The sequence below is a fragment of the Puma concolor genome, chromosome B4 (assembly GCF_028749965.1).
Source record: "Puma concolor isolate L17-30 chromosome B4, mPumCon1.1.hap2, whole genome shotgun sequence".
NCBI lineage: Eukaryota > Metazoa > Chordata > Mammalia > Carnivora > Felidae > Puma > Puma concolor.
The window spans coordinates 60477296-60504836 of NC_141673.1; the positions used below are offsets into that span (position 1 = coordinate 60477296).

At 38.0% G+C, this 27541-nt stretch overlaps 1 protein-coding gene and 1 pseudogene across 1 annotated transcript; one reads left to right on the forward strand and one right to left on the reverse strand.

Moving 5' to 3' along the window:
- Positions 1 to 10589: 10589 nt before the first annotated feature.
- On the reverse strand, positions 10590 to 11773 carry LOC112863744 (olfactory receptor 2AP1-like). Its single transcript, XM_086711824.1, is given in 5 exon segments — positions 10590 to 10733; positions 10735 to 10838; positions 10841 to 10893; positions 10895 to 10935; positions 11189 to 11773. Coding segments are annotated over 5 exon segments (927 nt in total).
- Positions 11774 to 17964: 6191 nt separating this feature from the next.
- On the forward strand, positions 17965 to 18974 carry LOC112863448 (olfactory receptor 6C2-like; annotated as a pseudogene).
- Positions 18975 to 27541: the final 8567 nt, after the last annotated feature.

The window sequence follows — 27541 nt, forward strand, 5'->3', positions numbered from 1 at the left end:
AGTGGGAGCCCCTACAAACTGGCTTCTGTGAATTTTTTAGTTTTTCCCAATATTCTTTGGGAGACTTCTTATTTTATAATACAATAAGATGTCCTATCTTATTTGTACTTTCTTTTTACTAGCACTGAAATCAGCTATTCATCCTAAGAGCCCTAGTTTCTTTTGGTGGAGGATGGTTTTTAGAAATCAAGATTTGGGTGGTTTAGATGTGAGGTGTTCTCATTGCTACCAGAGTGCCATTGCTTATAACAGACAAAGCTAGGAAATATATATATTGACACACACATGTACACGTGTGCACACAGATACATATTCATAACTCTTTCTCTCTTTGTTTATATATATTGAACACTATGAGTTCATGTCAATTCTAATCCAACACCACTGGATTAAGTCTAGCCCCCAACTTTCTGTATTTGTAACTCACTTTTATGATAGTGAGAAAACTGGTTCCTACTATTCTTAGTATATTTACTTTGCTCAGTTCCCCGGTATGTAACCAATTTCTTTGCTGGCTGAAAGCCCAGCCCTAGACATGCTGCCTCCTTCTCCAAGTTATTCCTGACTTTGACAAAGATTATGGTGTTTTAAATGAAAGATTGAGGGGGCGCCTGGGTGGCGCAGTCGGTTAAGCGTCCGACTTCAGCCAGGTCATGATCTCGCCGTCCGTGGGTTCGAGCCCCGCGTCAGGCTATGGGCTGATGGCTCAGAGCCTGGAGCCTGTTTCCGATTCTGTGTCTCCCTCTCTCTCTGCCCCTCCCCCGTTCATGCTCTGTCTCTCTCTGTCCCAAAAATAAATAAACGTTGAAAAAAAATTAAAAAAAAAATAAATGAAAGATTGAGGAAGTTGAGAGCAACCAATATATGTGTTGAGTGTCCAAAGTGAAGCTATTCAGTTTGTGTGATAGGACAGACATACTATTGTTATTCAAAAATATCTGTTATTTTTTTCTGGGTATTATAATATCCCACCCTGTTGACATCAGGCTTGGCCTTATGGCTTGCTTTAATTAATGTTAATTAATTAAATGTGAGTGGAAAGGGTATGAATTACTTTATCACAGTGTTCCAGACAGAAGCTTCTCCATTAGTGTGGATACGTGAGTAAAAATAATATGCAGCAGAGCTTCAGTTGTTCCACAATGGACGTGCATAATGAACAAGAAATAAAGCTTTGTCTTTGTCCAGGTTGTTACTGCAACATAATGTTTATAGTCAGACTGATATGTCTGGATTTGTATACTGGAGCCCAGGGAGAATTTTGATAGTCATTGCATCAAAAATGTAGATTACTATGGGTAGTATGAATATTTTAACAATGTTAATTTTTTTCTGCCCATGAACACAGAGGATCTTATCATTTATTTATGTCTTCTTCAATTTCTTTCATTAGTGTCACATAATTTCAACATGTAGTTCTTTCATATCCTGGTTAAATTTGTTCCTAAGTATTTTATTGACTTTTATGCCATTATAAATGGGATTATTTTCTTAATTTCTCTTTTTTTTTTGAAAAAATTTTTTAATGTTTATTTATTTTTGAGACAGAGAGAGACAGAGCATGAATGGGGAGGGGTCAGAGAGAGGGAGACACAGAATCTGAAACAGGCTCCAGGCTCTGAGCTGTCAGCACAGAGCCTGACACGGGGCTCGAACCCATGGACCGCAAGATCATAACCTGAGCCGAAGTCGGCCACTTAACCGACTGAGCCACCCAGGCGCCCCTCTTAATTTCTCTTTTGATAGTTCATTGTTAGTGTAGAGAAATGCAACTAATTTTTGTATGTTGGTTTTGTATCCTGCAACTTTACTGAATTTATTGATTAGTTCTAACAGTTTTTTGGTGGTCTTAAGGGTTTTCTATATATAAGATCATGTCATCTGCAAACAGATCATCTTACTTTTTCCTTTCTGAGTTTCACACCTTTTCTTTCCTTTTTTCTTTTCTTCCTTCCTTCCTTCCTTCCTTCCTTCCTTCCTTCCTTCCTTCCTTCTTTTCTTGGTTATTATTATTGTTATTCTTGTTAATTGCTCTGGCTGGGGCTTCCAGTGTTATGGCGAATAAAAGTGGTGAGAGTGGGCACCATGTCTTGTTCCTGATTTTGGAGCAAAAGTTTTTAACATTTCACTGTTGAATGTGATGTTAGCTGTGGGATTGTCATATATGATTTTTACTATGTTGAGGCATGTTTCTTCTTTACCCACTTTGTTGAGAATTTTATCATGAAAGTATGTTGTATTTTGTAAAATACCTTTTCTGCATCTATTAAGCTGGTCATATTACTTTTTATCCTTCATTTTTGTTAATGTGTTGTATCATATTTATTGATTTGTGTTGAACCACCTGTGTGTCCCAGGAATAAATCCCACTTGATCATGGTATATGATTCTTTTTAGTGTCCTGTTGATTTAGTTTGCTAGCATTTGATAAGAATTTTTGCATCTAAAGTCATCAGGGTTATTGGCTTGTAGTTTTCTTTTTCTGTAGTGTCCTATCAGTGTAATACTGACCCCATAAAATGGATTTGGAGTGTTCCATACTCTTCAATGTTTTGGAAGGGTTGAAAGGGATTGGCATTAATTGTTTAAATGTTTGGTAGAATTCACCCATAAAACCATCTGGTCCTGGGCTTTTTTTGTTGGGGGGTTTTTGATTACTTGTTATTGGTCTGTTCATATTTTATATTTCTTTATGATTTGGTCTTGGTAGACTGAATATTACTAGGAATTTATCCATTTCTTCTAGGTTGTCCATTTTAATGGCATGTAATTTGTCATAGTAGTTATTCTAATCTTTTGTATTTGTGTGGTTCAATTGTAATGTTTCTTCTTTCATTTATAATTTATTTATTTGAGCCCTCTCTCTTTTTTCTTGGTTAGTGTAGCTAAAGCCTTGTCAATTTTATTTATCTATTAAAAAACTAGCCCTTAGTTTGGTTAAATTTTTCTACTGTTTTTCTTGGTTTGTTTCATTTATTTCTGCTCTGATATTTGATAGTTCCTTCCTTCTGCTAATTTTGGACTTAGTTCTTTTTCTAGTTTCTTGAGGTGTAATGTTAGTTTTTTCTATTTGAGATCTTTCTTTTTTCTTAATGTATGCATTTATAGTTACACATTTTCTTCTTAGAATTTCTTTGCTGCATCTTTGCTGCAGTTTTAGAATGTTGTATTTCAGCATTATCTAATTTCTTTTTTTTTATCCACTGGTTGTTTAGGTGTGTATTGTTTAATTTCCATGTTTCAGTGAATTTTCTAGCTTTTATCTTGTTGATTTCTAGTTTCATACTATTGTGGGTGGAGAAGATAATTGATACAATTTCCATCTTCTTGAATTTGTTGAGGGTTGTTTCTTGGCCAAACATATGATCTATCCTAAAACTGTTTGTGAAGAATGTGTATTCTGCTATTATTAGATGGAATATTCTGTATATATTTGTTAGGTCTAGTCTATTTTGTTTATAATTTAGTTCAAATCTGGTGTTTCTGAAAGATCTCTCTTTGGATGATCTATCCATTGTTGAAAATGAGATATTAAAGTTTCTAAACTATTACTGTGTTGCTGTTTATTTCTTTCTTCAGTTTTTGCTTTATATATTTATGTGCTCTGATGTTGGGTGCATATGTATTTATAATTGTTATATCTTCTTGATGAATTGACCTCTTTATTATAACATAATGACCTTTGTGTCTTGTTAGTTTTTCACTTAAAGTCTATTTCGTCTTATATAAGTATATCTACCCCTGCTTTCTTTTGGTTTCCATTGCATGGACGATTTTTTTCTATTTCTTCACTTTGAGACTATGTATTGTCTTAAAGTTTAAGTGAGTCCCTTGTAGACAGTAATATAGCTTTGCCTTTTTTTCCCTTCCCCATTCAGCTTTTTGGTTGGAGAATTTAATCCATTTATATTTAAAGTCGTTATTGATAGGTAAGGACTCAATAATGCATGTTATTAATCGTTTTCTGGTTGTTTTGTCATTCTGTTTCTTCCTGTCTTGTTCTTTTCTATAGTGATAATTTTTGATTCTCTTCTGTTTATATTTTGGTGTACCTGGTGTATATTTTTGTGGTTAACATAAGGTTTAACATAAAACATTTTATAGACATAACTGTCTATTTTAAGCTAATAACAGCTTATCTTTGATCACATACATGAACTATACCCTTTTACTCCCTTTCCAATTTTATGTTTTTAATGTCATAATTTACTTCTTTTATATTGTGCATCCATTAAGAAATCATTGCTGCTGTAGTTATTTTTTTTTTTTTTAACGTTTTTTTTAATTTATTTTTGGGACAGAGAGAGACAGAGCATGAACGGGGGAGGGGCAGAGAGAGAGCGAGACACAGAATCGGAAACAGGCTCCAGGCTCTGAGCCATCAGCCCAGAGCCCGACGCAGGGCTCGAACTCACGGACCGCGAGATCGTGACCTGGCTGAAGTTGGACGCTTAACCGACTGCGCCACCCAGGCGCCCCCTGCTGTAGTTATTTTTAATACCTTTGTCATTTAATGTTTATGCTAGAGTTAAGTGATTACCATATCACTGTCTTATAGTATTAGAGTGTTCTGAATTTTACTATACACTTACCTTTACCTTTTATGTGTTTTACATATTCCTGTCTTTTCATGTTATTAGTTACATCCTTTCATTTCAGCTTGTAGAACTCCTTTAGTATTTCTTTTAAGACATATCTGGTGGCATGAACTCCCTCAGCTTTTGTTTCTTGGGTGGGAAAGTCTTCATTTCTATTTCATTCCTGTTGGGCAAACTTGTCAGATAAAGTTTTCTCAGTTGTCAGTTTTTTTCTTTCAGCACTTTGAGTATATTATCTCATTCTCTCCTTGCCTGTAAGATTTCTGCTGGAAAATTGCTTATAGTGTTATGGGGATTCCCTGTTTTTTTAAATGTTTATTTATTTATATTGAGAGAGAGAGAGAGAGAGAACAGGTGAGGGGCAGAACCAGAGAAGGAGAAAAAGAATCCCAAGCAGGCACTGTGTTATTAGTGCAGAGACTGACATGGGGCTCGACCTCATGAACCATCTCAAGAACCATGAGATCATGACTTGAACTGAAATTAAAGTCCGATGCCTAACTGATTGAGCCACTCAGTTGCTCCAGGGATTCCCTAATTTTTGAGGATTATTTTCTTTTTCTGCTTTTAAGCTTCTTTTTTTGTTCTTGGTTTTATCATTTTGTTATAATGTGTCTTGGCAGGATCATTTTAGGTTGAAATTTTGGGGGATCTATGAGCTTTATGAACTTGGATGTCCACCTCTCTCCCCAGATTTAGAAAGTTCTTAGCCATTATTTATTTACATAAACTTTCTACCTCCTTTCCCCTCTCTTTTCCTTCTGGAACTCCAATAATGTGTAGATTGTTTCTCTTGATGGTATCTTATAATTCATGTAGGCATTTCTTCACTTTTTTTCATTCTTTGTCCTTTGGCTTCTCTGACTGGATAATATCAAGTGAACTGTCTTGAAGTTCACAATTCTTTCATCTGCTTTGTCAAGCTTGATTTTGAGGCTCTCCATTGAATTCTTTGGTTCAGTAATATTTTATTCTAGGTTTCTATTTCTTTGTTGAACTTCTCATTTTGTTCATTCATAGTTTTCCTATTTTCTTTTAATTGTCAATCTGTGGTTTCTTGTAGTTCACTAAATTTTTTAAGATGATTATTCTGAATCTTTGCCAGACAGACCATAGATCTCCATTTCTTTTTTTCTCTTTCCAAGTTTTTTTTTTAAATTTATTTTGAGAAAGAGAGAAGAGAGCAAGTACACACAGCAGAGGAGAGGCAGAGAGAGAGAGAGGGAGAGAGAGAGTCCCAAGCAAACTCTGCACTGCCAGTGCAGAGCCTGATGTGGGGCTCGAACTCATGAACCCGTGAGATCATGACCTGAGCAGAAATCAACAGTGGCACACTTAACTGACTGAACCACCCAGGTGCCCCATCTCTTTCCAAGTTTTTATTTACATTCCAGCTAGTTCACATACAGTGCAATATTAGTTTCAGGAGTATGCTTTAGTGATTCATCACTTACATACAACACCTGATGCTTATCACAAGTGTCTTCCTTAATACCCATCACTTATTTAACCCATCCCTTATGTCCACTACCCCTCCAGTAACAATCAGTTTGTTCTCCATAGTTAAGAGTCTGTTTATTGGTTTTCTTCTCTTTTTTCCCCTATGTTCATTTGTTTTGTTTTTTAAATTCCACATATGAGTGATATCATATAATATTTGTTTTCCTCTGACTGACTTATTTCACATAGCATTATACTGTTTAGCGACATCCACGCCATTGAAAATGGCAAGATTTCATCTTTTTTTTATGACTAATGTTCTGTTATATATGTTATATATGTATATGTATCTATATATCCTATATCTTTTTAAAACTTTTAAAAAACTTTCTAATGTTTATTTACTTTGAGAGAGAGACAGAGAGTGAGCAGGGAAAAGGCAAAGAGAGAGGGAGACACAGAATCTGAAGCAGGTTCCAGGCTCTGAGCTGTTAGCACAGAGCCTGACATGGGGCTTGAACCCATGAACTGTGAGATCACGACCTGAGCTGAAGTTGGATGTTTAACCAACTGAGCCACTGAGGCGCCCCTATCCCACATCTTCTTTATCCTTATCAGCTGATGGATTTCTTCAGGGTCAGTTATTGAAGCTTTATTAGTTTCCTTTGGTGGTGTCATGTTTTCTTGATTATTCATTATCCTTGTGGCCTTGTGTTGGTGTTTGCACATTTGAGGAAGTAGGCACTTCCTTCAGTCTTTATAGGCTGGCTTTGGCAGGGAAAACTCTTCACCAGTCAGCCCATCTAGAGATTTGGGTGGGCCATCTGCTGGAGTCCCTTTGGCAGGCAAGACTCTTGTCTGGTTCATCAGGTGGGCTGGACTGGTGCCTGGGTCCATGAGAGTGGGGCTGGGTTCCCTGGGTTGAGCCTTAGTACCTGTCTGTAGTAGTGTTCCTGGGGTCTGGGTCTGTGTGGGTGGGACTGAATCCTGGGTTTGAAGAACTGACCAGGGGCTGGGACCACTGGGATGCGCCTGTGTCTGTGGGCTGGCTGGAGCATGGGTCTGTGAGAGATAGCCTGGAGGCTGGGTACATGGGGCTGGCCTGGTTCTAGGGTGGGCTGGGTGCATGGGTCTGTATGAACTGGTCTAGAAGAAGAGTTATGAAAGCTGGCTTGGTGCTGGTGAGTACCAGTGGTGCATCATCAGTGAAACTGTGCACTAACTTCACTCTCTCTTTCCCTTGGGAAGGGTGTCTCTGTCAACTGGGTTGCCCAGTCTTGGGGGATGGATGATGGGGGGTACGTGAAATTGCTTTCCTACCCTTTCAGTGTGTCTGTTCTTATTTCTGTGCTTCATCTAGGTGCTGTAAATCCTTACCTGGAATTCTTAGTTCTTTGAATGTATTTTTGCACATAGGGTTGTTCAAATTGATGCTTCTGGGAAAGGATGAACCCTAGAAGTTCCTATACCACCATTTTGCTGCTGTCATTCTCGAATGTTGATAGAGAAGAGAAGAGGACTAAGAGCTGAACCTTGGGATGTGCACTTCAACTTTAAGAGATTGAAGAAGAGATGGAACCGTAAAGGAGACTAAGACGCGCAATCAGTGAGGTAGGAGGAAACTAAGGGAATTGTGTATCTTGGGAGGCAAGTTTATAGAGGAGAAAGTGATTGGTTATGTCAAATGTTGCTGGTAGGTAATGTGAGATGAGGACTGACCATTGGATTAGTAATATGGCAAGAGATAGACCATGGAGATTTTCAATTTCTTACAGCAACTCATTTAAAAAAAAGTTTACATATTTATTTTGAGAGATTGAGAGTATGCAAGTTGGGGAGAGGGGCACAGGGAGAGAGAATCCCAAGCTAAGCATGGAGTCTGACACAGGGCTTGATCTCATGACTGTGAGATTATGACCTGAGCTGAAATCAAGGGTCAGGCACTTAACCAACTGAACCACCCAGGCGCCCCTCTTACAGCAATTTAACTTGTAGTCTCACTTTTGTAGCTCCAAAGCCAATAACTCGTAAAAACTGCAAAGAAGTCTGAGAAGGAGTAAGTAGTGAAAGTAGGAAAAAAAACAGAGTGTGACATCTCAGAAGCCAAGGGAAGAAAGTGATTCCAGAAGGGAAGAAAGTGATTCCAGAAGGAAAGGGAGATATACTGTATAATGCTGCTGTTATGTTACATGAAATGAGAACTAAGACATAGCCAGTGGGTTTGGCAACATTGAGGTTGTGGTTGACCTTGACAGGAGCAGTTCATTCCTGTGATGGCAGAAGCCTGTTTAGACTGGATTTAAAAAAGAATGTGAAGAAGTACATAGTGAGTATCCCAACCTTCTGAGAAGTTTTTCTATCAAGAATAACAGGGAAATGGGAGGAAGAGAGAGGAAAGAGAGCTGAGGGGGCATGCAAAGGACCATTTGATTGGTTGTGAACTGTAGAATCCAAGCCAGAGAAGGAGTTATGAGTGTCAAATAATGAATGATGGTAGAATCATTGGGAAGCCATTTGGGGTTGAAGAAGTTTTGGAAAGAAGGAAGGAAAGAGGGAGTGATTTGGGAAGATAGAAAGTTACAGTCATGCTAGGTAGCTTGGAATTGAGGTTTTAGAGGTAGTGTAGTTATTGTAAATGACAAAGTCTAGGGTAATAATGTGGGAGTGGGTGGTTAACAAGGCCACTGGAAGTGATGATGTCAAAAATCAAGAGGCCAGAGTCTTGTCTGGATCATCTATGTAGTTATTCAAGTCACCAAGAATGGTAAGCAGTTTAAGTGGTAGATTAGAAGTAAGCCAGTTGCTAACATTTCAGTGAACCAAGGGCATTTGAAGGAGAACAAGGAATGGTATAATCTGATGGCATGTACTTTAAAGGAGCTACAATTTTTGAGGAGAAGGGAGGCAATAATCTGTAAGAGTCAATGGGGAGCAAGAAGGCACATACTCCATCTCCAGCATCAGAAATATGTGGAGTGAAAACAGCCATTGCTTGAGGGAACTGCATAAGAAGGTTTTCAAAGGATAGGAGGTTTCAGTTAGAGAAGGACTGATGTGAAGAGAATTTTCAGAGGAGAAGCTGAGGATCTAAGGGATTAAAAAAAATGACAGATCACTTGGGGGTAATGAAGGGTGATAGATAGCTTATAATTCTGGTGGTGGTTAAGGTAGACAAGGAGTAATAACAGGATGCAGATAGTCCTGAAGTTCTCTTTGGGGAAGGAACATCAATTCCAATTATAACCTCTTCAGGGCTTGGTTTCTTAGTTAGGGCAGGGTGGCCAGAGCCAGTTCGTGTAATGCTGTTGTAAGTTATAGTAAGGAATTTGGAATTTAAGTAATGAGAAGCCATCAGAGGGTTTTAAGAAAGAGAATGACATGATAAGATTTATATTGTAAAAAGATCAAACCTCAAGAAGCTGTTTTCCTCATTCTGTCTCACTCCAATTTTCATGGCAGTAGTTAGCTCTGCCAAATTTCTGTAGCCAATCCTGTTTCAACTTGGCTGCCATTTGGAAAGAAGGTCACATATTCTGGCCTATAGAGTTCTCACCTTTGCACACAAGTTCTTATGGTCTTTTGTCCCTTCACATGTGTGTGAGATCACACTTCTTGGATAATTTGCAGTTGTTAACTTGTTTTAACCAGTGGATTTTGAGTGGAGCATGTAATTACAGGTTTGAGACATTCTGTGTCTCTGTGTTTCCTGTTGTGATCCTTAAAGCATGGCACTTAGAGATGGCAGCCTAATAAGCAGATGTGGGAAGAGCACAAGAGCAGAGTTCACTGCTGATCCACATAGGATATATAGGATGAAAGATTATAAACTTTTGTTATTTAAGCCACTGAGATTTGGAGATGTTCGCTACTATAGTGCACCAGTACACCACCTCTCTTAATTGCATTTTAATAGGATTAAAGACTTAAAATCAAATAATTTAATCCTTTGTAATTATTAAAAGATAAAAGATGGGGAATACATTCTTTTAAAAAAGGTATGTGTGTCTCTTTGACTTCTGAAAATTCCTAGATCTGCTTGACTTCTGCTAAATTCCTAGATCTGGCTTGAAATCCAGATGCTTTGACATTATGGGCATTTAATTTATGCAAAATGAGATTTAACTTAATTCAAAACTATAGCTATCATCTTCACAAACCTTTTCCCCCTTCTTTTTGTATCATTGAAATTAATGACATTTACTCAATCCTTTTGGATTGAAATTCTGTGCTCCTAAAAATAATATTCCTTCTACCCAGATTTCTCTTTCTCTATTTTTGCTTGTTTGACTTACTCCTACTTGTTAAGACTGAGTTTAAATGGTATCCCCTCTGAAAACATTTATTGACTGTAGCTCAGATTGTGCTACTTTTTCATCTATAAAATAGCCTTAATAATTTCTTTATATGAAAACTTAACAGGTTGTAATTTATTTATTTCCAGGTCCTTCTCACTGGCCTGGAATTTAACTCTTTCTTGGATATGTAGTAAGTTGGCAGAGGGCTTGGTACACAGTAAGCACTCAACCATTAAAGCTTCAATTCTGAAATTCTTTAAAGATTCACAAGCTTTTTGACTATATCCTTGAAGGCTTGCTTTACCTGTTGGTTCCTTAGGGTATAAATGAAGGGGTTCAATAAAGGTGTGACTGTAGTAATGAGTAGAGCTACTCCCTTGTTAAATGTGTTCTTTTTTTTTTTTTGCTGAGGGGTTAATGAATGTGAAGAAGCAGCTTCCATAGGAGGGAGAGATCATGGTCATATGGGAAGAACAGGTGGAAAAGGCTTTTGTCCTTTGCTCCCTGAGGGGAGCTTCAGAATAATCCTGATTATGAACATATAGGAGAGAGTCAGCAGTCAGAGTGACCAGTAGGGTCACAGATGCCACAAGAAAGACAACCTTCTTTTTTTTTTTTTTTTTTTTTTTTAATTTTTTTTTTCAACGTTTATTTATTTTTGGGACAGAGAGAGACAGAGCATGAACGGGGGAGGGGCAGAGAGAGAGGGAGACACAGAATCGGAAACAGGCTCCAGGCTCTGAGCCATCAGCCCAGAGCACGACGCGGGGCTCGAACTCCCGGACCGCGAGATCGTGACCTGGCTGAAGTCGGACACTTAACCGACTGCGCCACCCAGGCGCCCCAAAAGACAACCTTCTTGATGAGGCTTGAGTCTGAACAGGAGAGTTTCCAAAGGGGCTCATAGTCACAGAAATAATGATTCAGCCTGTTGGATGCACAAAAGTCCTGTTGACTCATCAGAGGGATTAGTGGTATAATAACCAATAACCCAGCCAGCCAAGAGTAGAGAACCATTTGGGTACAGACTCTGCTGCTCATAACGGCCATGTAATGCAGGGGTTTGCGTATGGTCACATAGCGGTCATAGGACATGGCAGCCAGAAGATAAAACTCTGTTGCCCCAAGGAATATTGCAAAGAAATACTGAGTGAAGCAGCCAGCTAAACTGATACTCTTATTCCCTGTTGTGATGCTGATCAGGACCCTGGGAATGAAAATGTTTGTGAAGGACATTTCTAATAAAGAGAAGTTCCAGAGAAAGAAATACATGGGAGTCTGAAGGTGGGAGTCCAGCAAGGTGAGGATGAGGATAGTTAGATTTCTGATGATGCTGAGTAAATAAGCAAGGAACATAAAGGTGAAAACCACCACCTGGAGTTCAGGGACATCTGTTAGACCCAGCAGGATACATTCAGTCAACCTGGTTTTATTTTTCATTGTTGAAAAATTTTGAGTCTGAAGAGAAAAAAGTGATGATAATAAAAGGTGAGAAAGGAAGAGGTGCTCTGAAATGGACAGGTGAAATGTGAAGAGAACAAAGAGTGATGGACAGTGAACTTTTCCTCTGATGACTTGACCCAGACCAGTGGCCCATTTGAATGGTGTTGTATCCTTTCCAGTCTTGTTTGCCCTGTATAGAGAAGTTCTTGCCATTATTTTCCCACATGGTACTCTCCCCAGTGCCAACATGAGGCAAGTCTCTTCCTCACAGGTGATGTTCAGAAAGTTTGTGGAATGAGTTAGAAAAGGAATGCTTCCAGCAGCTGCTCCCTTCCAGACTAGTTACTATTTTCTCCCCCTGTATTCACTTTCCATACTTCCCATTGATTCTATACATTGCTTTACTTTGTCTACTTAACTTTTCTTAGAATTGCTGTTTTTCTTACTCTTTCTGCTGTTTCTTTTTTTCTCATATAATTATAGTAGTCTCTTATTTATTTAAAATTTGTTTTTAAAGTTTATTTTGTGAGAGAGACAGAGTATAAGCGGGGGAGGGGCAAAGAGAGAGGGAGACACAGAATCGGAAGTAGACTCCAGGCTCTGAGCTGTCAGCATAGAGCCCCATGTGGGGCCAGAACTCACAAACCATGATATCATGACCTGAGCTGAAGTCAGACACTTAACCGACTGAGCCACCCAGGCGCCCCTCTTTTTTTTTGTTTATTTTTGAGAGAGAGAGAGTGACAGAGTGCAAGCGGGGTAGGGAGAGAGAGAGAGAGAGAGAGAGCAGAATCTGAAGCAGGCTCCAGGCTCTGAGCTGTCAGCCCAGAGACTGATACAGGGCTGGAACCCAGGAACCCTGAGATCATAACCTGAGCCAAAGTCGGATGCTTAACCGACTGAGCCACCCTGGAGCCTCCAGGGTTTTCTAGGAGATTCTATATTTAAGCATTTCAAGAGCACTTCAAGTCTCTACTGATTTGTGAACTCATGTGATTTAAGAGTCACATTATGTAGGAGTGTCTTTACTGATTTATTCAAGAAGTTTTCTGTGTGTTGTTATAAACATTTATAAAGCAGTAGCTTTCAAGAATTTTTTACTATAATACATTCTACATTTTATATCATTTTCTGGCATACATCTGTATCTAACCTCAGTAGTAGTTCTACAGAACACTTCTTACTTACTATATGGGATACAATGTGATATTTTTTGTTTTATTCTATTTAAAACATTTTTATTTCAAATGCTGGTTGCAACCCATTAAATTGATTCCAATCCACTAATGGCTTGCACTCCATGGTTGGAATCAGGGATCAAGAGAAGTTACCCAATGGTCTGGATGCCTTTCCCCTCCTGCTTACCAACCTGCAATCTTCAGGGAGTGGCTGAGTGTTCACATCTGCATCAGATTCAGGCTTCACAACCATAGAGAAGTAAAATGAAGTTATAAACAGGGAACATACTTCTTCACTTGACTATCATACTAGTCATAGTGGGATTCTATGAGGTGAAATTCTTAGAGGTGAATAAAGATTGTAAGGCCACATGATTAAAAAATAATATATTCGCATTTTCTACATTATCTGCCACTAAGTCCTATCCTGCATTTCATGGAAATAACAAAAACTTCTGGGGCTTCTCATGTAGAAATAGTCTTCTGTTGTCCCTTATTAGTATAGTGGGTATTTACCTGTTTCTATTCTTCCACTAATTCAGACAGTAGCTGAATCAGAGTTTTTGGGTAGTCTATCTTCTTAAAGTGGACCAATAAATAGGAGATCAAAAGAAGGATGAGGAGCAGAGTAGTTCTGGATGAAATGAGGTTGTTGATTTTTCTCTTCTGGGTGAAATGAGGTTGCTGATCTCAGAAGGCAGATTATGTGCTCCCCCTCCCACCCCAGATTTATACTTTACTCAGAGTGACACAGGTTATATTTTCTCTCTTGAGAGCATGCACTGGGGAAGCAACAGAATGAGGAACACAAGTTGCCTCTGGAATCCTTGTTTGGAACAGGCTAATGAATGTCCTTTGTTGACAATTTTGGGAACAAATTCTGAACATATGGTTAAGGGATGAGGGTCCAGAGAAACTAGCTTAGAGGTGGGGTTGGGAGGAGCAAGGGAGCTACAGCTGCAGAGAAGAGGAAGACTATGGAGTCATACATTTGTCTTCCCCATGAGTGGGAATAGCTGCACTTGACCATGGATAAAGAACTTAGCCAGAACCATTTGCGGGCCACACAGTCCTGAAAAAAGTCCCATTTTCTAAGCATCACTAACCTAGTTGTAATTAGCCCATCTATAGACTATTGGCTAAAGATAGTAAGCAGTAATTTTCTTTTTTTTTTTTTTTGCAATACCCATGCAGAAATAAAATACAGAATAGATAAAAGTGGAATGCTCAGATTGAGGTAGGAGTCTTACATTGGCCTGTGAGTTACTTCTGAGAAAACACTTGAACATTTTCGGTTGAAGGCAGTGAAGAACTTGTTTTATATATGTGTGTATATATACATATATATATATGTATATACATACATATGTATATACATACATATATATATACACACACACACACACACACACATACACACACACACACACACACACACACACACACACACACACACACATATGGCTAACCTTTTGCCACCTGAAGGTGCCTTCACAGCAGTTAATTTAACCAAATGTAACACAGTGACCCACTCTCTCTTGAATGACACAAGAAATTTCATGTCTCTGAATGTCTCTTTCCTATTCTGTAAAACAGAGATCATAATGCCCATTAAGTAGGCTTGTAATTGTTAAAGACCAAATAGTTGGTATATAGTATATGCCCCACAGATATTTCCCATTTTCTCTTCTCCAGTGATGGAATCACTATAAAAGTGTATCTGGAAATAGTTCAGTTGTTTCTTTCAAATATGTTTATAGAGATGAAAGCAAAAATAAAAATGTATTCTGAGCTTTTGGGTGCATTTTTCTACATGCATCTATTATATATATATATATATATATATATATAAAATCAATTATATTGATAATATATATAATCAATTATATTGATAATATATATTATCAATTATATTGATTGAATCTTCATTTTACTTACTCATTTCTTTGTTCTATTAATTACTGAGATACAGATATTAAAATATTTTTACTCTGAGTTGCATCTGGCTATTTCACCTTGTGGATATATGTGCCTTATAGATAGATATATAAGAAATATTTGGCCTTTGTCCCTCTTCCTGGCAAAGAGCTCCTAAAACTCTTGGAATTTCCTGATTGATAGGGATGTCTTTTACTTTGAATTTATGACTTAGGATGAGGACCCTAGTTAGCCTTAGAATGTGGCTGGTCATCAGAAAGACCACATGACTAGAGGACTGGAAACTTTAGCCCCATTTACTGTTCTTTGGGGAGGGCAGAGAGGGATGGAGATTAAGTACTATTAAAAAGTTGAACAAGGTTATTTGGGGAGGTTCTGTGTTGGTGAACACATTGAGGTGCCAGGAGGGTGGTGTGTTAGGAGAGGGCATGGAAACTCTGTGCCTTCCTGATCCCCCACCCCCCATGAACCTCTTCCATTTGGCTGTTCCTGAGAGGTATCCTGTATAGGAAACTGGCAGTAGTACATACACCACTTGCATATTACTATGGGCAATATTTGGAAGGACGAACATTAGAATAGTAATGTTTCTTTCTGGATGTTGCAGTTTCTATGAATTTTTTCACTTTTCATATCTGTCTGAATTTTTCTATAATATTTGTTATGTAATTTAGACAAGAAGGCTATCTTCTTACTCATTACATTTGTATGAATCATGTGTAAACAAATGACTAAGAACAGATAGCTTATTTGTCAGTGCAATCGTATTATTTTATGCTTGGACTGTGTTTATTGCTATTATTGCCTCTTTTTCTCTCTAAAGACATTATCCCCATTGTGCTTGGCTTAGGATTTTTTTTGTCAAAGTAAATTATACTTTAAATTCATTAGAGACTTTGAATCAGGGCCTCCAAGGACTTTTTAAAGTAGTTTTCAGCATGCGTGTTTGGATGGAGGAAATAAACAGGGTCATAAGTGTAAAAACATGTTTGTCCAGAGAAAATCAGAACACCTACTTTTGCAGAGCTAGAGAGGCTTCTGAACTCCTCCTTGCTCTTTAAAGTTTATTATTTTCCTTCCAGTTTCCTAGCATAGAAATGTTTCCCAATTTTAAATTAGAATAGTATTTTTTACAAATTCAGAAACCATGTGTATACATATATGGTTAATATAGGTTCTTGGGGGGCCAGGGATTAGGAATATCCTTAGCTGATACTATTAGTATGTTTTTGCTCAACTCTGAGGCTCACTAAGGTCATTTGAGGTATAGCTTCCTGGTGATACAACGAGGAATGTCAAAGGTGAGTACTGGCACGTTTTCAAGCCAAGTGTCACCAGATCAAAAATGTGGGGGGGGCGCCTGGGTGGCGCAGTCGGTTAAACGTCCGACTTCAGCCAGGTCACAATCTTGTGGTCCGTGAGTTCAAGCCCCGTGTCAGGCTCTGGGCTGATGGCTCAGAGCCTGGAACCTGTTTCCGATTCTGTGTCTCCCTCTCTCTCTGCCCCTCCCCTGTTCATGCTCTGTCTCTCTCTGTCCCAAAAAAAAAAATAAAATAAAATAAACGTTGAAAAAAAAATTAAAAAAAAAATAAAAAAAAATGTGGGAAGGATTCATCCAATTCATCTTTAAGTTGGTGAAATCCCATGTACAGTGATTTGACTGGCAGAAACAAGTTTATAATCACTCTCTCTACACCTCTCCATTTCTCTGTCTGTCTCTTCTCATCCATCTATCTGGTATCTATCTATATTTATATCCCATATGTCTCAATTACCACTGGTAAACATTCTATTTTTTTTATATCCACCATTTTCCAGTACTGGTATCACCTGTTTGCAAACCATTTGTCTCATAAACCCAGGGTAACGCCCCTTTTTCTATCATGATATCTGTAACCTGGCAAGGTAGTATGGTAATCTGTAGTTCATGGGAGTTGATTTTATGTATTTATGTATTTATTTATTATTTTTGGAGAGAGAGAGTGAGAGCGCATGAGTATGAGTGGCGGAGAGGGGTAGAGGGAGAGAGAGAATCCCAAGAAGACTCCGCACTCAGTGTGGAGCCTGATATTTGAAAGTGGAGCCTCATGTATGGGGCTCAATCCCATGACCATGAGATCACATCTTGAGCTGAAATCAAGAGTTGGACGCTTAATGGACTGAACCAAAGAGGCACCCCTATATTACTTAATTAAAATTCATAGTAATCTTATGATGTAGTATTCCTGTTAACTCTACTTCATATTAGGAATTTGGAGAACAGAGAGATTAAATGACTTGCTTAAGGTCACTCAGCTAGTAGAAAACAGATATGATTTGATCCCAGACAAACTGTTTCAAGGTCCATACACTTAATGCCTGTGCATTACTGAAACATGTATCACACTTCTGTTGGTTATGAAGGAGGGAAAGCAAAGTATGTTTTGATAAATCCTTCAGCTATTTGTAACTTTACCCATGGTTTTCAAATTATATTAAAATAATCATTCATTAAAGCCTTCTCTGCTGAGGACAGGGATGGAAAATAAAGGGATAACAGACAAACTTAGAAAGTCAGGAGAAAGGACTATTGAAGGACTGGTTTCTGGGAGAAATCTAGTTGACCTTTAAATAATGCCTAGTTCACTAGGAGAGGGATCTGGAGAATCTAAGTAGGGCATAACCAACATCCTCCATATATTTTGCATTTTATCAGGCACCAAAACATAAAGCAAAAACAGTTTTAGGATTTAGCTTTTGAGTACAAAAGTTTTAGAATAAAGGACTGTATGACCCATCAAAGTATAGCTCAAAGCAGTCAACTCCTGATCTAATAGGGGAAATCTCAACCAAAGTATGGGCTTAAAAAATGAATTGGAAATAAGTGCTGTGAACTGGGAGACCTGGAATATTTGAAAACAATTTCAGTAGCAGCAATTTTCAAAAGAAACTTCCCATAGCTTAGCTTCCCAGTGGTATATTTCAGTGGAGCTGAGAGAATTACCTCATCAAAACCTGATTATCAAGTTACAGAAGGAAATGAATGTGACTTGGTTTGCTTGGTATTGGTAGTCACTGTCTGATCCTGTCATATTGTCACGTTGCTCCTCAGATCCGATTTCTGTGACTTTTATGTGAAGATTGGGCAGTAGTATGAAGTCAATGATGAGAAACCATTCGGCAATAACAATGTTCATCATACTGGGTTTGACAAATGACCCACAACTAGAGATTCTGGTTTTTATCTTTCTGTTTATCACATATATGATAAGTGTAATTGGGAATCTGATCATAATTTCTCTCATCTTGGTGGATTCTCATTTAAAAACAGCTATGTATCTTTTTCTTCAAAATTTCTCCTTCTTAGAAATCTCATTCACAACTGCCTGTGTCCCCACATACCTGTACATGATATCAAGTGGGGACAAAACCATCACCATCAAGGCCTGCTTCAGCCAAATCTTTTTTATTGTTCTCTTTGGAGCTACAGAATTTTTCCTCTTGGCTGTGATGTCCTACGACCGCTATGTGGCCATCTGCAAACCCCTGCATTACGTGACCATCATGAACAACAGAGTCTGTTGGAATCTTATCCTGTCTTGTTGGGTGTCTGGCTTATTGATTATCTTTCCACCCCTTGGTTTGAGCCTCCATCTGGAATTCTGTGACTCTGATATTGACCATTTTGTCTGTGATGCTTCTCCGATACTGAAAAATTCATGTTCAGATACGTGGTTCATAGAGCAGCTGGTCATAGTCTGTGTGTGTTGACCTTCATAATGACCCTTGTGTGTATAGTTCTGTCCTACATATACATCATTAGGACAATTCTAAGATTACCTTCTGCCCAGCAAAAGAAAAAAGCCTTTTCCACCTGTTCTTCCCACATGATTGTGGTTTCTGTCACCTATGGCAGCTGCATTTTTATGTATATCAAACCTTCAGCTAAGGATGAAGTGGCCATTAATAAGGCAGTTTCTCTGCTCACTACATCTGTTGCCCCTTTGTTGAACCCCTTCATTTATACTCTGAGAAATACACAAGTAAGGCGGTCTTTCCATGACATCCTTAAAAGACTTGCATTTCTTTCAAAGAAATATTAGATTCACATATTGGGAATTTAAATTGAAACAAAAACAATTTATCATATACTGACATGATATCATATATTACAAACAATCTATTGATTTAGTATATAGATGGTTATTAAGTTATGGGAGTTGTGCAATTCTCATAATATTGAGGAACAATAAATAAAATTGGGAAGATAATCTAAGGAAAAATTGTGATAGGTGCAGCATTATGTAGATGGATATTTTTCTTCTTTTGTGAAATGTGTATGTCTTCCTAATCTACATTTCAATCAACTCTTTTTAAATGTTATTTATTTATTTATTTATTTATTTATTTATTTATTTATTTGTTTATAAATAAATAAATAAAGCACGAGCAGAGAGAGAGGGAGAGAAAATCCCAAGCAGGTTGGAGCAATCGGTGCACAGCCCAATGTGGGGCTTGATTCCGTGAACCATGAGATCATGACCTGAGCTGAAATCAAGAGTCAGATGCTGGGGCACCTGGGTGGCTCAGTCAGTTAAGCATCCGACTTCAGCTCAGGTCATGATCTCACAGTTTGTGAGTTTGAGCCCTGCATTGGGCTCTGTGCTGACAGCTGAGAGCCTGGAGTCTGCCTCAGATTTTATGTCTCCCTCTCTCTCTGTCCCTCCCCCACTCACACTCTGTCTCTGTCTCTCTGTCTCAAAAATAAATAAACATAAAAAAAAATAAGAGTCAGATGCTTAACCAACTGAGCCACCCAGGTGCCTCTTAACTCTTTTTAATCTTGTCATGTATACCTTAACCATTACTCTTGTGTGTTGAATCTATTCCATTCTTGTCACTGCTTTCCCTTCCTTGCAACACTGCCTCTTTCAAAATATTTTCTCTTTTCAAGAGCATAAGAACATTGATTTTTAGGAAACACAAGTTCCCTCCACATTCAACTCCACTTTGTTAATGCTGCCTCACAATAAACATGTGGATTTGAACAAAATTGTAATCCTTGTTCAATTGTAATCCTTGTCTCTTGTAATCTGAAGTTATTAAAACATGTGCAAAAAATCATTAACATAAAAATGTAACCAAATAGTCTTTTATGATAATTGATAGGCTTTGTCTTCTGAGTAATTGTTCCAAAAGCAATTACTGAAGGCAGGTAAAACACATGAATCCTTGACTTGAGGGCATCAGATTGTGGCTGAAACAATGAGGACCAGAGGGGCTGAGATTATGAAAAGGGTAGAATGGTGGAAGGATGAACTAATTGTAAATAGCTGCTTTGGCTCTTGAGGGCATTTTTAGATTCATGACTCTGGTGGATTAAAGATACTTGCAAGTTCTTCGTTACTTTCCAGATCAGAAGTTGTAGTTTCTTTCCTCTCCCCTTTCATCTTGACTATCTTTATGACTTGATTTTGACCATGAAAATGTAGTAGAAATGAAGGTGTAGTACTTCAGAAATTAGGTCTTTGGAGATCTGTAGCTCTCATCTTTTTTGGAACAAACGCTTTGGGGAAATCTGTTGTTATGTGAGGAGTTTGAATACCCTGAGATTGTCATGCAGTGAGGAGTGAAATACTTGCAGAGAGGCTACGTAGAGAGAAATACCTGATAAGGTCCCATCTCTTTCAGCCATTGTAGCTTTGGTGACATCTAATGAAGAACCCACCTTGGACATCAGCTCTGATGAGTCTTCACATGATTCCAAATCAATTCACCAACGATTACGGCTAAATGAAAGACCCATATGAGAACCACCCAGCTGTTCCTGTCCACTTCTAGAACTGCAAGTGATAAAAAAAAAATGTTTTATCCACTAAAACTTAGAGTGATATGTTACACAGCAATAGATTGGAAGAATAAATATTGTTAAAATGTCAGTACCCAAAGCAATCTACATATTCAATGTAATCCCTATCAAAATAACATCAGCATTCTTCACAGAGTTAGAACAAACAATTCTAAAATTTGTATGGAACTAGAAAGACCCGAATAGCCAAAGTAATGTTGAAAATAAAAATCAAAGCTGGAGACATCACAATTCCTGACTTCAAGCTGTATTACAAAGCTGTAATCATCAAGACAGTATGGTATTGGTACAAAAAGAGACACATAGATCAATGCAACAGAATAGAGAATGCAGACATGGACTTACAAATGCTTGTTCAACTAATCTTTGACAAATCAGGAAAGAATATCCAATAAAAGAAAAGACAGTCTCTTCAGCAAATGGTGTTGGGAAAACTGGACAGTGACATGCAAAAGAATGAACATGGACCACTTTCTTACCCCATACACCACTTTCTTATACCATACACAAAAATAAAATTAAAATGGATGAAAAACCTAAAGGTAAGTCAGGAAGCCATCAAAACCTTAGAGGAGAAAACAGGCAACAACCTCCATGACCTCAGCCTCAGCAACTTCTTACTAGACATATATCTGGAGGCAAAGAAAACAGAAGCCAAAATGAACAACTGGGACCTCATCGAGATAAAAAGCTTCTGCACAGTGAAGGAAACAATCAGCAAAACTAAAAGGCAACTGGTGGAATGGGAGAAAATATTTGCAAGTGACATATTCTGTAAAGGGTTAGTATCCAAAATGTATAAAGAGCTTATCAAACTCACGATCCAAAAAAGAAATAATCTAGTGACGAAATAAGCAAAAGACACGAAGAGACACTTTCCCAAAGAAGACATCCAGATGGCTAACAGACACATGAAAAGATGCTCACGGTCACTCATCATCAGGGAAATACAAGTCAAAACCACAATGAGATACCACCTCACACCTGTCAGAATGGCTAAAATGAGCACCTCAGATGTTGGTGAGGATGTGGAGAAAGGGGAACCCTTTTGCACTGCTGGTAGAAATGCAAACTGGTACAGCCGCTCTGGAAGACAGTATGGCGTTTTCTCAAAAAATTAAAAATAGAACTACCCTACAATCTAACAACTGCACTACTAGATATTTATCCAGAGGATACAGGTGTGCTATTTTGAAGGGACCCAGGCACCCCAGTGTTTATAGGAGCGCTATCGAGAACAGCTAAGGTATGGCAAGAGGCCAAATGTCCATTGAGTGATGAATGGATAAAGAAGATGTGATATATATATATATATATACACACACACACACATATATATATTATACACAATAGAATATTATTTGGCATTCAAAAAAGTATGAAGTCTTGCCATTTGCAACAGCGTGGATGGAACTAGAGTGTATTTTGCTAAGTGAAATAAGTCAGAGAGAGATAAATATGATTTCACTCATATATGGAATTTAAGAAACAAAACATGAACATAGGGGAAGTGAAGCAAAAATAATATAAAAACAGAGAGGGAGACAAACCAAAGGGACTTTTAAATACAGAGAACAAACAGACAGTTGCTGGAGGGGTGTTGGTAGTATTTGGGTTGAATCGGTGATGGACATTAAGGATAGCATTTGTGATGAGCACTGGGTGTTATATGTAAGTGAAAAGTCACTAAGTTCTACTCCTGAAGCCAACACTACACTATATGTTAATCTTGACTTTAAGTTAAAAAAAAAGAAATAAAAATGCCTGGTTTATTTTATTTATTTTTTTATTAAAATTATTTTTATTTGTTATTTTATTTATTTTAGCCACCAGTATTCTCAGGATAACATTAGAGCAGAGTTAGAGCAAGGAAATAATAGAAACACATGAGAGCTGACCCACCACACTTCAGCATTGGTTCCTCTATCCTCTATTCCTTCATCCCCAGCGGTTATGGACTACAGATACAAATCTAAATACGTAGTATTCTCCCAATGCTCCCCCTTGCAAACAGTTAAAATAAAATTCAAAAGAAAAAAAAAGAGTATTTTTTAAGATGGCAAGTTAGGTAAGAACACTTCTATAATACTTGGGCCATCTGGCCTAAGGATCTTGTTTGTCATTTCTCTAAATTTATCCAGAAGGTCACGAATCAGGGCTTAAACTTCTATTCCTATACATCACTAGATAGTAGAGCTAAAGCCTATACATATGTAATGAGTTCAGAAGCCAAAATCTCTGAGCTGTCAGCACAGAGCCCGATGTGGGGCTGGAACTCACAAACCATGAGATAGTGACCTGAGCCAGAGTTGGATGCTTAACCAACTGAGCCACCCAAGTAGCCCTATTTAATTTAATTTAGTTTTAATTTTATTTATTTTTTTTTGAGAGAGAGAGAGAGAGATAGCGAGCAAGTGGGGGAGGGGCAGAGAGAGAGGGAGACAGAAACCCAAGCAGGCTCCATGCTGTCAGCACAGAGCCCTGTGCAGGGCTTGAATCCATGAACTGTGAGATCATGACCTGAGCTGAAGAGTCTGACGCTCAGGTGAATGAGCCACCCAGGTGCCCCCCAAAAGTCTGGTTTCTTAAGGTTTATATTTTCCTTATAGATCCCATTTCAGCATACTTAGAAATATCCAGCCTTCTCTATTATAGGAAATGTATTATTATTTCCTATTATTCCACCCCTTCTCTACCTGTAACTCTTATTATATAGGTTTATTTTGGCATCTGCACTTATCTTTTGTTGTCTAATTACCTAACTACCTATTTTTCTATCTAATATAGTAACTTTATTGTTTTCAGTTATCTATCTAGTCTCTTTATCATTTTTTTTTTTTTTTTTTGCTTTATGGGAGAACACATCAGATCTGATTTAGCTTACTATTTTTGTTTTTGTTTTATCTCTCCAGGTATTTATCCTCATTGTTTTATTATTTATTTCACTCATTATGTTTTTCAACAGTCTTTTCACCCAGTTTTTAAAATAATGCTTTGTCCTTGATTTTGACAGTATCATTCATATCTTTTTTAGAAATTATACTTACTTTAAATTATTACTGTTTCTGATCCAGTAATTCTTTGCATCATATGTTGTGTGGTGTGTAATTTTGCACCTCGCTGCCAGTGGATATATTCCTAACATGGGTGGTGATTTTGGCTTCTGAACTCATTACATATGTATAGGCTTTAGCTCTACTATCTAGTGATGTATAGGAATAGAAGTTTAAGCCCTGATTCGTGACCTTCTGGATAAATTTAGAGAAATGACAAACAAGATCCTTAGGCCAGATGGCCCAAGTATTATAGAAGTGTTCTTACCTAACTTGCCATCTTAAAAAATACTCTTTTTTTTTCTTTTGAATTTTATTTTAACTGTTTGCAAGGGGGAGCATTGGGAGAATACTACGTATTTAGATTTGTATCTGTAGTCCATAACCACTGGGGATGAAGGAATAGAGGATAGAGGAACCAATGCTGAAGTGTGGTGGGTCAGCTCTCATGTGTTTCTATTATTTCCTTGCTCTAACTCTGCTCTAATGTTATCCTGAGAATACCGGTAGCTAAAACTGTTTCTTTCGATTCTTGTGTCCAGTGGTGACAGGAGGGATAATGCCCACTAACTTATACATTTAGAAACTGAACATTCCAAAGTTTTAGCTGCAGAATCGATAAATGCATTCCTCTGTTTATCTATAACTTGGATTACATTCCAAGTATGTGCTAGCATAAAGCCAGCTTAATGAACAGTTTCAGAAGTTGTCTTTTTTTTTTTTTTTGACAAGCTCATTTAGAAGGTAATATGTTTCTTTCCAAATTAATTTCTAAATGCTGATATTATTAAGGCTGGGTGAAGTCCTTTTTAAAAATTTTTTAAAAAATCTTTATTGTTTATTTTTGAGAGAGAGAGAGAGAGAGAGAGAGAGAGAGAGAGAGAGAGAGAATGAGCAGGAGAGGGGGCAGAGAGAGAGGGAGACACAGAATCCGAAGCAGGCTCCAGGCTCTGAGCTGGTAGCACAGAGCCCGATGTGGGGCTCGAACCCACAAACTGTGAGATCATGACCTGAGCTGAAGTCAGACGCTTAACCGACTGAGCCACCCAGGCGCCCCTGGGTGAAGTCCTTAAAGTGTTCTTCAACTTTGACTCACACCAACTATCCTCCTTCCCTATCTTGTGTGCTTCGAGGGCACATGGAGTTGAGGTAGCTAGGTCCTAATAATCTGTTGCCAAATGTTCTGATTGGCTTTGTCTGAAGTGTGGATAAGACCCTCATTGATCTGGCTATCCTAGGATGCAACTGGACATAAGAGAAATGTAAGCAAGCTGACCTTGGTGCAGAGGTATTACACCTAGAATGGCCAACATTTATATAGTCCCAGTCATATTAAACCAATCAATTTAACATCTCTTTTACTAATTAAGCCCCAGTTTCTTGAGAAGGTATTGTTCACCGTTATCATACTGTTAAAATGGGTATCACTTATTAAACATTTAAGTATTGGCTTTTAAAATGTTTTATGCCTATTATATCATTTAATGTTCAAAACTGTCACATACAATAGACATAACTATTTATCCACATTTTAGAATTTGAGAAAAGTAAGCCTTAGAGAGGTCAAATAACCATCCCAAGGCAACTGTTGTAGAACACAAATCTGGGATTCGAACTAAAGCATGTATTTTTGACCACTATATGGCATTATCTTCCACTTCACCATAGATTTGGGTAGAAGTGTGGATCTGTGGGAACATAATGATTGAAAGGTGGCTATTTGATAACATTTCTATATCATTTGATAATAGCTCAGTAAATTTTTATTGGTTCATAACACTTTTGGGAGCTTCTTGGGTGAAATCTGAAGCTGGCCTCTGTACTCAGAAGGCAGGGAGAGACTGAAGAAAGAAGCAGGCCATTCCAGGTTGGTAGGTGGCAGTTTTTTTAAAGCTTTTTTTTTTTTTCAAAGTTTATTTATTTTTGGGACAGAGAGAGACAGAGCATGAACGGGGGAGGGGCAGAGAGAGAGGGAGACACAGAATCGGAAACAGGCTCCAGGCTCTGAGCCATCAGCCCAGAGCCTGACGCGGGGCTCGAACTCACGGACCGCGAGATCGTGACCTGGTTGAAGTCGGATGCTTAACCGACTGCGCCACCCAGGCGCCCCGGTAGGTGGCAGTTTTAATGAGCAAAGGGAACTTACGTATGAGGCTTGCCTTGGGTGGCAGCAAGGCAGTTGGATCCTCACAGCTGCCCACTGCTTCTTAAGAGTTTATAAATAGGCTTTAACTGGGTTCAGTCACTTATAACGTGCAGGTGTTCTCTACACCATGTAACTATCTCAAGGTTGTGTTCTTGGAGCAGCCTCTGGGAGTGGGAAAGGCAAGTGGAGCCCTCATTCCAAGGATAGGGGAGGGAGGGAGGAGCCTCCAGGTATGGGTCCAGCTCACGGGTCAATCTGTGGTCATGTCTTTTTGATGATGTTCCCCAACAATTTGTAATAAATTAAAAGGCATCACCAATCTCTATCTTAGTCACCAAAGAAATCCAGATATTCAAAATAGCAATGGCTTTACATAAAAGGTGCTTTATTCAAAATATGATGCGCTCTTCAATATTTTTATGGTTCTGGAAATTTTCTCTTATAACAAGTCCAATGCAGCTTGTTTCTTAAATTCCCAAGAAGCATCATTCCACCAAATAATATTACCACATATAAAGCATGTGAACACACCAGATGATGTTTCACTGGTGCTTCAAACAGTAACCAGCATTCTACAATGCATTAGGATATTACTAAAATATTTGCAAGTACTCAGATTTCCAAAAATGTTCTTAGTTCCTTTGAAGTTTAGGCCCAGCACCAATTCATATTCAAGTTGTTGTCACCTTGAATCCATGTGTAGAGTCCTTGGTAGGGTAGTCTCTATTCCCATTTGGTTGCTAACACTCATAATTTGGAACATTCTAGATATAAAACCATATTAATACTTTATATTCATTTGCAGTTTATGAAACAGGCATCCCTGGCTTATGTTATAAACAAAAGCAAAAACTTGGGGGAAAGTTAAAAGAATGGAGTCATATCACAGAAGGTGTCCTTTCTGATATCTAATAAAAGTAAACAAAAAGGTGAAAATATAATAGCAAAAAAAAAAAAATCACCAAAACTACCAAAGAGAGAGAATGGGAAATCTCAGTCATTAACTTAAAAAGACGTCAGTGAAGAAAAGCAATAGATCCTGTGTAGAAGTGGAAGACTTTTAACCTTGGCTCTAGAATACTCTTGGAACCATAACTTCTAGAAAATGGATGGGTAAGTTGATAAAAATCTTGAGGGTTTTCACTTCATTTGGAGAAAAGTGGACCAAATGTATATCCTTTTTGTTTTCCTTTATGGAAGGATAAAAGTTGTAATGGCTACAGTGAAAGGTGAATGAAAAGGGGAGGAGAATAAAAATTATTGACACTTTGATGGAAGCATAGTTTCTAGGGCCCCATGATGAAGAAAAATGGCAATCCTAGATTTTGGCCTCTCTTCCTCTAAATTCTTATTTTTCCACTCTTCTAAATAAGCAATATGTTTTGCCTCTTGAATTTCAAGTGATTTCTGGAAAATAGTTAATTCTCTCTAACTGTTCTTTTTGTGGATTCTCATTTATCTTTCTCTAATAGCCCTTACCACGTTATTTTATTTTTTGTAAGCTTATTACGTAAGTATACAGTTTATATACCTTTCTATCATACTAGGCTGCAGATACCTTGAAATTAGGATATATGCCTTTGATTGAAATGTATTCTGTTT